Raw genomic sequence first — 11898 nt, forward strand, 5'->3', positions numbered from 1 at the left:
GGAGACTCCCGACGCCTCTGCATGGGCAAGTGCACTGCATTGATGTTGAGAATGAGGATATCTTTGCCGGGATGGATCGGTTTGAGTGCACCTTGTATCATTCACTTTATGCGTCGCTGGACGACGATGATATCAGAACGCAGGCGTTGTCATTTCTTGCTTGGCTGTCCATTGTTGATGAGCGGAGTGTCCGTCTTCGTATTCCCATGGCCGCACGCCACAGGACGAAGCCATTTTGGGGATTCCAGTTCCATCCCGAGTCCTGCAAATCCGATGCTAATTCGTGCCGAGAGCTCCTTTGTCGGTGGTGGGATGCGGCTCTGGAATTCAGCAAACACTCAGGGCGAATGACATCAAGTCTCATTATGACCTCATTCCAATCTCCCTCTGTGCTACCTGTGCATTCGGAGATGCAGAGCATTCTCGAGGAGTTGACCTCCTCATCCTCAGAAAACAGTGCATACAGGTCACTACCATTGCAAGATTTGAACACAGAAAGAATTTTTGAATTGGTTAATTCCCCCCATTCACAGGCAGTTTTGTTTCAATCCAATGGACGGTTCAACATCCTCTCTGTTCTATGCCCAGATAGCTGGAGACTTGAATATCGGGTCCCAGACACGACTCTTCATATATGGGATGGCCTGCAAGGGGATTCTTCGCAATATCGACAGACCATTCTTCCAGTGGCAAGTTTCTGGGATGTTCTTCGACATATCATGATCAAGCGCAGGGTCGTCCGAGGGAACGAAGATGTCCCATTCTGGGGAGGGTTTCTGGGATACTTTTCGTACGAAATGGGACTTGCGGGACTGGCGCATCCGAAAACATTCGTGTCGCCGTTTGCACCGCAGGATGGAAAGTCTCAGGCACCTGACGTGAGTTTGCTTTGGGTTGAGAGGAGTATCGTGGTCGATAATACGGCACGGTTGGTATATATCCAATCGACAAGGGAGGCAGATAATTTTCGCGGCGGATGGCTGGACGCAACATTGCAAAGGATACAGGATTTATCCCGCGACTTAACTCAAAATATTCCCGAACCTGTTTTAAACAAAAAGGCTATTGACGTCGGCTCGTACGGTATCCTCACGTCCGAAGAGCGTCTTCTCATCGACAAGCTCCTCGGAGGGTCAACTGTGAATATTCCCGATGCAGAATCCTACAAGGCGCAAATATTGCAATGCCAGGCCGAGCTACGCGCCGGCGAATCCTACGAACTCTGCCTCACCGGCGAAACCACCGTCACTGTCCCAGCAGTTCCAGACAAAGCCCTCCGCTATCTCCGCCCATGGCTGCTCTACAAGAAACTCAAGTCCTATAACCCAGCTGCATTCAGCGCCTACGCGCGCCTTGGCGACGTCAAGATTGCCAGCAGCAGTCCCGAATGTTTTCTGAATTGGGACCGCACAGCGACCCTAGAAATGAAACCCATGAAGGGCACTGTCCGCAAAGCAGCAGGAATGACGCTGGACAAAGCTAAGGCCATCCTACTGGGTTCGACCAAGGAAGTCGGCGAGAACCTGATGATTGCGGATCTGATCAGGCATGATCTATACGGCATCTGCGGGTCAGGAAACGTGTACGTGGAGAAGTTACTTGAGGTGGAGGACCACGGGCGGGTGTATCAGATGATCACACATGTCAAGGGCAGAGTTCCTAATGGCTCTTCTTTATCGTCAGCTCATGGCATCACCGCCCTCCAGCGCTGTCTTCCGCCTGGATCCATGACTGGTGCCCCCAAGGAACGCTCTTGTATGCACCTCCAACGTATCGAAGCACGGTCTAGAGGCATATACTCGGGCGTCATGGGGTATCTCGACCTTGGTGGCGCGGGGAGTTTCTCCGTACTGATCCGCACAGCATCCACGTACCACAATGATGAAGACGAAAGTGGTGATCGTCCCGAGACGTGGACACTGGGCGCGGGCGGAGCGGTCACAGTGCTCAGCACGCCAGATGGGGAGTGGGAGGAGATGCAAACCAAGTTAAGGACGGTGGTGAATGTCTTCCAGGAATGATGATATTGATACAATGGGTTTTGCATGGATTTGCTAGGGCGCTCTTCAACATGGGATAGATGGATGCATGGATACTCTATAGTCTTCAACAGCGAAATTCATTCATTTGTAGATGTTCAAGGCTTTGCCATCGAACTATCGGCATTCAGAGTCCGTCATACGAATTTCATGTTTGTCACGTCCATGAAGATTATTCTCAACAGCTCTCGGAGGCACTGACCCCGAGTCCGTTCGATCTTTAGAAATCAAGGCCGACTAGAGACACTCCAATTCTCTCCGGAGTCGTTGCTGTTGCGTTCCTTGGACACGTGGAGGGGCATGTTTGGAAGCTGGCGCAGGTCCTGCTCTGGAGCCGGACCAGACAGAGAACAGGGGGAAGTGGGTCTAAAAGCTAGAAATGGTAATTCTGTTCGCATTTCACTGTTCAGTCCAACGATTGTTACGGCTAGAAACGCTTTATTTGGGGCTCGCATGGGCCAATCGCGGCCAGAGAAGGCCAGTTTCCAAACACGCCTGAAGACCAAGTCCAGTTACCGATATTCTCTTAACAAATTTTGTGATGCTGAGGTGATGCTGTCCAGGTTTACTACTTGATGTGGCCAGTACTCGTATTTTGTGTCAAACAAATGTCCAGAATCTCGGCGCGCGTGAACGAAGAGCCATTGCAGTAAGATGGGGAATTACTGTGAAGAACACGCCCCTGTGGCAGACCGAGGAAAGCATGACATTGTCAGCTCATTGCCTCTTGAACTCGTGGTACATGTTGTGGTCTATCTGGACAACATTGATATTATTCGAGGCCAGAGGGTGTGACATTATCCGGTGTATCTCCACGCTCAGAAGTGATTCATTATTCTAACGGGGACCGTCTTAACAGGTCTCGAAGCGATGGCACTCAATTTTCTCCAGCGATGCAATCCTCAAGAGCATTTTACCCCGAACGCTTGCGGCTCTGGGCTTGGAAACAACGAATGCCGCAAGTGCCAATCCCATGAGCTATATTCGATGGTTACTTGGCTTGGAGCTTGCTCGGCCAGTAAAGAAAGTTTTTCTTCCTTTGTCAACAGCGCCCCGGCACTCCAATCAGACTGTGTGCTATTCGCGACGATTGTGCTGCGCCATGCCTGACGACGAAAATGTCGTTATGCTTGATCTAGAAAATGGGAAGAAATCGATCTTTCCAAACGATACAGGAGGAAGCCTGAATAGGATTCAACTCTCTGATCGCTATCTTCTTATGATCTCTGAAGGGGGGTAAGGAAATTGTCTTGTCCATGTGGCGTCGTCCTAACACTCTTGCCGGGAGCTTTGGCAGCGCCATTGTAGCGTGGAATGTGCACACGGCGCAGAAAGTGGGAAGTCGAGAACTTTCTTGGTCTATTGTCCCGGTTGCAACTATCGCAGAGGACAAGGTAATCATAGTCCCTGTCGATGATGAGCGTCCAATCAGTGTGTGGGATCTGCATTCGAATCAGTTTCATGAGTTTGGCTCCTTCCATGATCTGTGTTTGTGGCATGCAGACGCGGGCGAGAATCTGTTGATAACGTTCGAGATCAACTGGAACATGTATCCACCCGAGGTGCAGCAGACCAAATGGACCTTGACAGGCGGGGAGCAGCTTCATCAGAAACACTTCCGCCTCTCTTTGGAGGGCCGTCGTGTGAGCAGGAAAGATCTTCGTCAAACATTCAACGACTGGTATCACACCTACGGCAAAAAGTCTGTGACTCAGTTTTTCCTTGGATCGGATCTCCGTACCACCGTGAACCTTAGATACGACCATTCTGCCGACCAGCTGAGTCTCCGTTGGCTTCTTAGTTCCGTGCCCATTGCCGATACCACTAGTTGGGGCCGTTACACCTCTGTTGCTCCGCACATCGTTTACAGGTGGGTCCAACAGCTCAGGGGGATTGCTATCTACAATGCCACCACCGGCACCACAACCGTGCGTCCTTATCAGTTGGATATCCGGGAAGTCAACTCCCGGAACTTGATGGGTGCCGAGCTGCCCCCACCTTCGCATTCGCCGCGTCTTGGATATCTCGCGCGAAGTTCCTTAAAATGTTTTGGAGACCGTGAAGTCATAGGTGTGGCTAGTAAGGACGGCATTCAGCTCTGGTTCTTCAATCCCGACTTCAAGCCAAACGTTCCTGATGCCGAGCCTTTTCTTGCTATGGAGGACAGTGGATGATTCACATAACATGGTACTTGACAGAGTTTTGGAGAGTTCATATGGGCGAAGTCTTGGAAATAACCGAAACGGAACCCTCTGCTGATGTATTGCGATTTGGATCGGATGCATGGAATGTGGACCATCTTCCACGTCCTGCATATGGAGGTTGTAAAATGTGCATCTTTAGTCCGGGCAATCAAGCTACTGAGTCATTCTGCCCTCAGAAAGCTCAAGAAGGCCGAAACCCTAACTCGTCTTGGCCATGGCGTGTAGTATCAACAACGGCAGATACTAGTACGGAGTATGCATAGTACTGTCACAGCACTTTAGTTCTTTTTTTTTTTTATTCCGAACCTGTAAGCAAGAGCGAACCGTGCTGCGCATTCCGTGTTGTCTGCGAGAGAAGGTCATATTGATAACGTTCAGGAACCGGAACACTTAGTTTGCCCTTGAGAAAATACTAGATCAGCTAGATTTCATGAGATTCGCGAGTCGAATATGTTAACTACAGTAAGTTATTAGGTTAACTACTCCGTAATCGGTCCCACAAAAATACTCCGACCAGATGCCAAGGAATCTTATCACGTGACTATAATCTAATCTTACCAAATATGGTAGTTTCTCTGCTCTTTGACGTAAAATTTTTGGTCCGCTATCGGCGCGGAGTACATCGGTTAAACTCGGCGTATGGCCATACCGCTATGGTTCCTCATTTGAGTCAGTTTAAGACCTTGTAGTCGATCGGACTTGAATCCGGTCTCAAAAACTCTGAAGCACTCTGTGATCGAAGAATTGGTCTGTGAATCACATTCGCATCTCGTATTCTGTGCAACAGTGACTTTGTGTAGCTCCCAATATGGCGAACACCCCGCCATCCACGTCCAGATTTGCGGGCCTTCCCAGCGTCGCAGTCGACGAGATCTTTGCGCTCAATCATGCGTACGCGGTCGATACTCACCCGGACAAAGTCAGCTTGGGAATTGGCGTGTACCGCACCAACGACGGCAAGCCCTGGCCGTTGACCTCAGTGCGAACCGTGGAGCGAGAGCTCTTCGAGGCGGACAACGCAGGCCGTCATGAATACCTGCCCATTGAGGGTGATCGCGAGTTCTTGGGCCTGGCCCGAGACCTTATGTTTGGATTCGACAGCCTGGGCACGACGAGCCCGGAGCAGCGGGAGAAGGAGAACGAGCAAAAGAAACGCATTGCCTCGGTGCAGACCATCTCCGGGACCGGGGCGAACCATCTTGGTGCGGCTTTCCTCGCCCGCCACCTCAAACCAAAGCATGTTTGGATTGGAGACCCTTCCTGGCCGAATCACCTCACCATTTGGGATCTCCAGGGCGTGACCCGAAGGAGTTATCCGCACTATAACCCAGAGATGCGATCATTTGACTTTGAGGCAGCCATGAAGGTGCTCGAGTCGGAGGCGGAGGAAGGCGACGTGATCCTGCTGCACACCTGCGCGCACAATCCGACTGGTCTCGACCCGACAAAAGAGCAGTGGAAGGCTATTGCAGAGCTTTGCCAGCGAAAACGCCTCTTCCCGTTCTTCGACTCGGCGTATCAGGGCTTCGCATCCGGGTCAGTAGATGAAGATGCATGGGCGGTACGGTACTTCTTTAGCCTGGGCAACATCGAGATGTGCGTTGCCCAGAGCTTCTCCAAGAACTTCGGTCTGTACGGTCAGCGCGTCGGCGCGTTCCACTTCGTGAGCACGTCAACCGACGCGCAGCTGCAGACCCTCATCGAGAAGAACCTATGCCACCTCATTCGCGGCGAGTACTCCATGGCCCCACGGTACGGCAGCACGATCGTCAAGCGGGTCCTGAGCGACGCCGGCCTGCGGGAGATGTGGCAGAAAGATCTCGATGTGATGAGCTCGCGCATCAAAGCGATGCGGCAGGCATTGTATGACGAGCTGGTGCGGCTGCAGACGCCCGGCTCGTGGAAGCATATCGTTGAACAGAATGGCATGTTCTCCTACACGGGCTTGACTCGAAAACAGGTCGAGGAGCTGAAGAACAAGTACCACGTCTACCTCCTCAGTTCGGGGCGTGCTTCGATTAGTGGATGTAAGTTTTGTTCTCCTCCTCTACAGTTACGAAGCTAAACATTTCCTTCAGTGAGCGAAAGCAACGTTACTTATGTTGCGCGGGCTATTGATGATGTCGTCCGGAATGTTGCGTAGATACTATAGTCGATGATGTAGCTGCAAGGGGACTAAAAGCTATATAGAGGCTTACATGGAATGCACAGTACTTCTTGATACAAGCTTACTTCGCCTTGCTATTAACCCCACTATTACCCACTGACTCTTACGTTCAGTTCAGGCTAGATCCCAAGTGACGACTGACGTTCGCAAAAGTGGTCCGCGGCAGCATCCATTGTGCAAACACTGGTTGCACGCACCTCATTCAATACCTTCAAAGGCTCATTGATCGTGCAATAGAGCCTCCGCCGGGTGGTCATAAAAGTAGGGTTCTAATATCAAATGGGGACTACCTAGATCATCAAACCCTGAATCTCAGCTTCCGTTGTTCATGCTCCGACAGGTTCTAGCGACTTATTAGCTTACCAACCGGCGATCATTTTGCGTCATCTACGGACAAGCTCCGAGGTTAAGCTCACGGAACAGTAGATCCTAGCTGCCTGATAGTGACCACCTTCTGATCAAAGCCAATCTCCAGCATTATCCATCAACTGACTATATCTATGAAGCTCTTATACTACAAGAATCATGACCGCAAAAGCAATCCACTTCCTCACGCCCACCCAAATCCTACGCCTACACACTCGACTCATCCATCCTCACGCTGTTCCCACGCAGCCAACTCTCCTCGATTCCGCCACTAACTCGCCCATGAGCCTGAACTAGGACACCAACGAGAAAAATGTTTTCCAGCTCGCTGCAGACCTAGCAGAGAAAATGATGCGAAATCATGCTTTCCGGGATGGCAACAAGCGTACGTCGTTACTGGCGGCGGATATGTTTCTGAGGGCGAATGGATATTATCTTGCAAGAGTGCCCGAGTGGATGGTGGATGAGAGAAACAAGGATTTGGCGAATGCGCATGTTGCGGTTGCTACAGGGAGGTGGGGGAAGGAGGAATTTGGGGAGTATTATAAGTCGATAGCAGAGGCTTGTTCTCAGTAGTATTGTATCTTGAAGCACGCGAAGAGCAGGGTGAGAGCATTCTAACCCTAGCCTGTATTCTAGGTGGTTCGCTAGACAACTTTGAGAGGAAGGGTAAAGTACTTTTATCGTGTTTATTATTGCCTCCATTCTCTACCATGAGAAATCTAAGACTCCATCATCACATATCTCTCAACTGCTCTAGAACCCGCTCTAATCTCTTTGCCGACAAGCTCGCCTGTTCAGCGAACCACGCTGCAACCATCAGCAGAGCCCAACAGGGTGCGTAAAACGCAGACAGCTCGCACCATCAAAAGTCCCATCCAGCGCAATCTCCTGCATCTTGCCACTTAGAAACATCGTCGCAGGACTGATATTCCCATCTCCTTGCCGAGGCAATTGTCCCGGAATGTATAGCCGTGGATATGAAGTTGATGATCCTATCACTATTCAGAAAAATTGGACTCACATATCCCAGAATTAGAACTTACCAAACCCAAAATGCTGCGACTCATGGAAAAAACATCAACTGGCATCGATCTGCGTTTTTAGTAGTAGGAGGGCTGGCAGCACGGAGAGCATCGCCCACGCCGGGATCGATCAAGATGTAGGCTTCGTCTGAGTTGCCGATGATGATGGGTACTTTCTTCTCGACGAGGTTTCCTTTGGCGTCGCGGTTGACAAGTTCTGCGGTAGCTTCGTGGAAGAATCGTTTGGTATGGGATTGAATAGCCCTGGACTTTGTGGTGGTGTGGCACGCGGAGGAGATAAGCCGAGGAACATTGCGGAACATGATGAAAATGGACTGGAGAATGTGTGCAGGCTCCAACTGTTGGCAATTTTGGTGTGGAAGAAGGGTGATGGGAGACGGCTGCTGGATGATGTATTGATGAAGCTGAATGTTAGGGTAATTGAACCCGTGGTAAACACTATGACTCCCTTCAATTCCAGCAATGTATGGATCATACAATAAATCAATCAATTAAGATTACCCATTGAAATAAATGCCCGTATCGACAACGCCTCTCCGGATATTTAAATCACAAACTGATTGTACGCGAATATGTTCAGAGAAAAGAAGCAAATCCACGTCAGATCATTACACTTTGGGCCAGTCCCGGCACAGCCCGAAGAACGTCCGACAGAACTTGCCGAACTCAACCTGTAGATTGAACGACCGCCACGATCCCTGTGCCAAGTGCTGCAGGCGCGCATCGTGGTCGTCGATCGGCTTCGAGCCCATGTTGCCGTATCGACCTCGGCCAGGACTAAACAGTGTATTAGCAAACACGAATGATCAAAATAGAAGGGAGTGAAGTCTACCTGAACCCTGTGATTGGGAGAATCATCACATCGTCCACTAATTTGCTCTTTCCCCCGTCGTGCAGTCCTGTCAGTGCGTTCCACCGCAACCCGACGGTCTCGTTGAACCAACTCTGTACCGCCTTGGTGACAGCGTCTGGACCTGTCAGGAGCAGCGGGTCTAGCTCATGTAGCTCTTTCTGCGCTTCGGGGCATGTCAGGTCCCCGCTGTGCCGACTGGCAACACTATCGAGCTGGACGTTGAGTCGCTCCATGAACCGCGAGAGCACAGGATGGCCCGGGGCTGCAGCCAGGGCCCACTGCGTCAACTGCACGGGGTTTGTGTAACCCATCCGCCAGTATGAGTCACTGTCTGGCGGGCAGTCGGCCTCGATGCCGAAGATCGCCCGCACCGGCTGCTTGGAGGAGTACACCACTCCAGTCTCGGTATCTTCCCACGGCAGGAGGTCCTTGGGCTCGATCCACGTCGCTGGCGGCCGGAGCGGATGCGTGTCAAGATCTCCGTACTATCGAGTAGATTATTAGAGAACGAACTGATCCCAGAATGCTGCGTGGAGAACTCACAATGCCACCAATGTGTTTGGGAACTAAGATACGGAAGATATCCGAGCGCTCAACATTGCGAGTCAGCGCGTTGAACTTTGGCACGAACTCCGGCTCGAATTCCTCCATGAACTGCATCACTCCGTCGTCATCCCACATGATGTATGCCATTGGTGTTTCAACTGCGTATTGGAGCCAACTCTCGACCATGTCCCTGGTCGCCTTGGTCCAGGTGTCGATCCGTGTATTTTTCCACGTCTGGTGGATGATGAGGGGAATCTCCGAATACGCTATCGATCGATCGGACGAGACATTTGCTAACCGCTGCGCCAGCCGCGCCGCATCAAGAACGGTTTCAGGGACCTCCTCCGAGCTAGACTGCCATGCGGGGGGAATATAGAAGGCTGCGAACCCAGTTAACATGATGGAACGCGGAGTTTTGCAATATACACACGTACCTCCGCCAGAGGTGCGGGATGTATGCACATGATTCCACAGTAGAGGATATTTCGTCTGTAGATCAGAAGGATCCGTTTCGTCGGAAGGCGTCATCCGGAGGAACAAAAACCACATGAAGTTCACACACAGAATGACGGACACCACCGAGAGCCGCTGCCAGCGGCGTCCCCCAATACCCCGGACCGACATTGCGACCTGTATTATCTTGCGCGGTGTGATTGCGGCAAACGCTGCGGCGAGCGGTGGGTTGTTCCTGAAAAGGTGAACAAGCGCAACCACCCACCGATTATACGGCCGCAGTCATGATGAGAGACGGGGTGAATTGATGAGCGGGAGCGGGCTCTGAATGGCGGTGGCGAATGAAGATCAACTGAAGTCAGAGCAACAATTCATGGCCGAACGGTTGAGGGTTTAAGGAATTAAATTAGGCTAAGCACAGGCTAACCTAATTCTTATCCTCCCCATCCCTGGAGTTCAGTGGGGTACCTGTCATGGCTGAGTGCCTGGGGAGTTTCGGGGATCATTTTTGAGGGCCGTTAGGCCGTCAATTAGGACGCTTTCTGCCTTTGATTAGGGAGATTTTGGTTAGGCGGCGGAGAGCTCCCCGCCTCCGAGCTTGGCCTCATTGGCTGCTTTGATGCATGCCATGCAAACGGGGCGGCGTGGCCATTTTCTGCCAACTGGTTTGACAGCTGCATGGCAGAGATTGAGCATGCACGATTGCACGCGATGAAAATTCTTGAGGGGCTTACTCATTGTCAGAAAGGTTGAACAAACCGAGAACATTGTAATCGATTGTAACTTGCACTTAGATACGGGATAACTATCCAAGAGTATCCCGCCATAAACTCCACCGTACGGACGACCGTATTGTCGGTTCTCGTGGAAAAGATTGACCATTGCGACACCCAGCAAGGAGTCAATGCTCTGCCACCATGCCGTCAAACAGGGATCTATCACACCGGCGAACGCATAATCTGCTCCTAATATCGAAGCTGCTGAACCTGCGCGACACTATCTCCCCGCTGACGTTGCTATTGGACTCCCTCGAGCAGCCCGCCAATCCACTGCTTCACGAGTACATTCGCCGCGCGCAAGCATGTGGTTTGCACAATTTCCCATTCATGAATTGGCGGCTAACTTCGTCTAGATATCCAAAGTCCATGTCACCTTCGTGTCATTCGAAACTCTGCGGCAGCCTAAGGGCGTCGATGCGTGGATCGTCGCTCGGCGCAAGCGGCCGGCCGAGATTGCGAAAGAGGTCGCCGCGGCCTCCCCTCCGCGGACTTCGAACGGACCGCCTCGGAGTAAGAACCGGTAGAAGGTACAATTAGAGCAAGCACCAGGCTGACATGCGGCTAGGACGGCTGATTGTCATTGACGCCATCAACTCTCTTCTGAACCACCGCTACACAGAGCAACCCATACATCTTCCATCATATCTCGGCTCCCTCATCGCGCCGGGAAACAATCCGGCGACAGCAGTGCATGCTTCACTGGTAGCCGTTTATCATCGCGATGTCCCCAGCACGAGCCGTCAGCGGCATCCATCGTATGGTCCCTCCGACCTAACCCTACTGGATTATCTCGCCACCACTATCATCACCCTACATCCCCTCCCGCAGGTCCTCGCCCAGAAAGCCGCACGGGACCGAAGCCTAGTGCCTCCTGTCTTTGGCTTAGAAGAGGAGCAAGAAGGTGTTCTCCGCGGCCGCGTAGTGGATCGGCCGTCTGGCCAGGAGGAAAGCGGTGACGGCGTTGTTCTCGAGGTAGAACACCGGCGCAAGAGCGGTCGTGGCGTCGTGGAGAGGTATTTCCTCCCGCCACCATCACGATACTCGCGGCAGGAATTGCGGGAGGTTGTCACACTTCTGGATGACCATCCGCTCTATCGCCGGCCGGAAGAGGAGACGGGCCCTGAGGAGCAGGAGCCAGAGTCGACATTCGAGCTTAAACTTACGGAGCGTCAGCGGCGGGAGAGGGAAGGTGTCGTGCTGCCGTACTTTGATGCCCAGAATGGCGAGGGTCCCGGCGAGGGAGGTCGGATTCTCTATGACATGGGCATGGAGGATGACTTTGACGATGAAGAAGATGAAATTTGATTCATTATCGTACTCTATTGACACGACTTTGATCAAGAACGCCAGAATCCGGAATTTGCAACCGCAATTCCATTACCTTGAGGAACCTCATCTCCGGCATAAACATATATGTTCATACAAAGGATATTATGATCCATCCA

At 51.7% G+C, this 11898-nt stretch overlaps 6 protein-coding genes across 6 annotated transcripts; 4 read left to right on the forward strand and 2 right to left on the reverse strand.

Annotated features, from left to right (window-relative positions):
• Positions 1-719: 719 nt before the first annotated feature.
• VTN49DRAFT_2492 (uncharacterized protein) lies at positions 720-2021 on the forward strand (the record flags this gene model as incomplete). Its single annotated transcript, XM_069410223.1, has 1 exon — positions 720-2021. The coding sequence occupies one exon, from the start codon at positions 720-722 to the stop codon at positions 2019-2021; it is 1302 nt and encodes a 433-aa protein (XP_069269050.1).
• A 672-nt stretch (positions 2022-2693) lies between these two features.
• VTN49DRAFT_2493 (uncharacterized protein) lies at positions 2694-4213 on the forward strand (the record flags this gene model as incomplete). Its single annotated transcript, XM_069410224.1, has 3 exons — positions 2694-2828; positions 2899-3275; positions 3337-4213. 3 exons carry the CDS (start codon positions 2694-2696, stop codon positions 4211-4213), a joined length of 1389 nt encoding a protein of 462 aa, XP_069269051.1.
• Positions 4214-5051: 838 nt separating this feature from the next.
• Positions 5052-6386, forward strand: VTN49DRAFT_2494 (uncharacterized protein; the record flags this gene model as incomplete). The annotated part of the gene is made up of 2 exons (XM_069410225.1): positions 5052-6270; positions 6322-6386. The coding sequence occupies 2 exons, from the start codon at positions 5052-5054 to the stop codon at positions 6384-6386; spliced, it is 1284 nt and encodes a 427-aa protein (XP_069269052.1).
• A 1126-nt stretch (positions 6387-7512) lies between these two features.
• On the reverse strand, positions 7513-8124 carry VTN49DRAFT_2495 (uncharacterized protein; the record flags this gene model as incomplete). The annotated part of the gene is made up of 4 exons (XM_069410226.1): positions 7513-7586; positions 7640-7771; positions 7823-7835; positions 7921-8124. 4 exons carry the CDS (start codon positions 8122-8124, stop codon positions 7513-7515), a joined length of 423 nt encoding a protein of 140 aa, XP_069269053.1.
• A 306-nt stretch (positions 8125-8430) lies between these two features.
• VTN49DRAFT_2496 (uncharacterized protein) lies at positions 8431-9845 on the reverse strand (the record flags this gene model as incomplete). The annotated part of the gene is made up of 4 exons (XM_069410227.1): positions 8431-8599; positions 8655-9160; positions 9219-9601; positions 9656-9845. The coding sequence occupies 4 exons, from the start codon at positions 9843-9845 to the stop codon at positions 8431-8433; spliced, it is 1248 nt and encodes a 415-aa protein (XP_069269054.1).
• A 746-nt stretch (positions 9846-10591) lies between these two features.
• On the forward strand, positions 10592-11758 carry VTN49DRAFT_2497 (uncharacterized protein; the record flags this gene model as incomplete). Its single annotated transcript, XM_069410228.1, has 3 exons — positions 10592-10753; positions 10807-10963; positions 11019-11758. 3 exons carry the CDS (start codon positions 10592-10594, stop codon positions 11756-11758), a joined length of 1059 nt encoding a protein of 352 aa, XP_069269055.1.
• Positions 11759-11898: the final 140 nt, after the last annotated feature.

Source organism: Thermomyces lanuginosus (genome assembly GCF_041956635.1).
Source record: "Thermomyces lanuginosus strain ATCC 200065 unplaced genomic scaffold VTN49scaffold_27, whole genome shotgun sequence".
NCBI lineage: Eukaryota > Fungi > Ascomycota > Eurotiomycetes > Eurotiales > Trichocomaceae > Thermomyces > Thermomyces lanuginosus.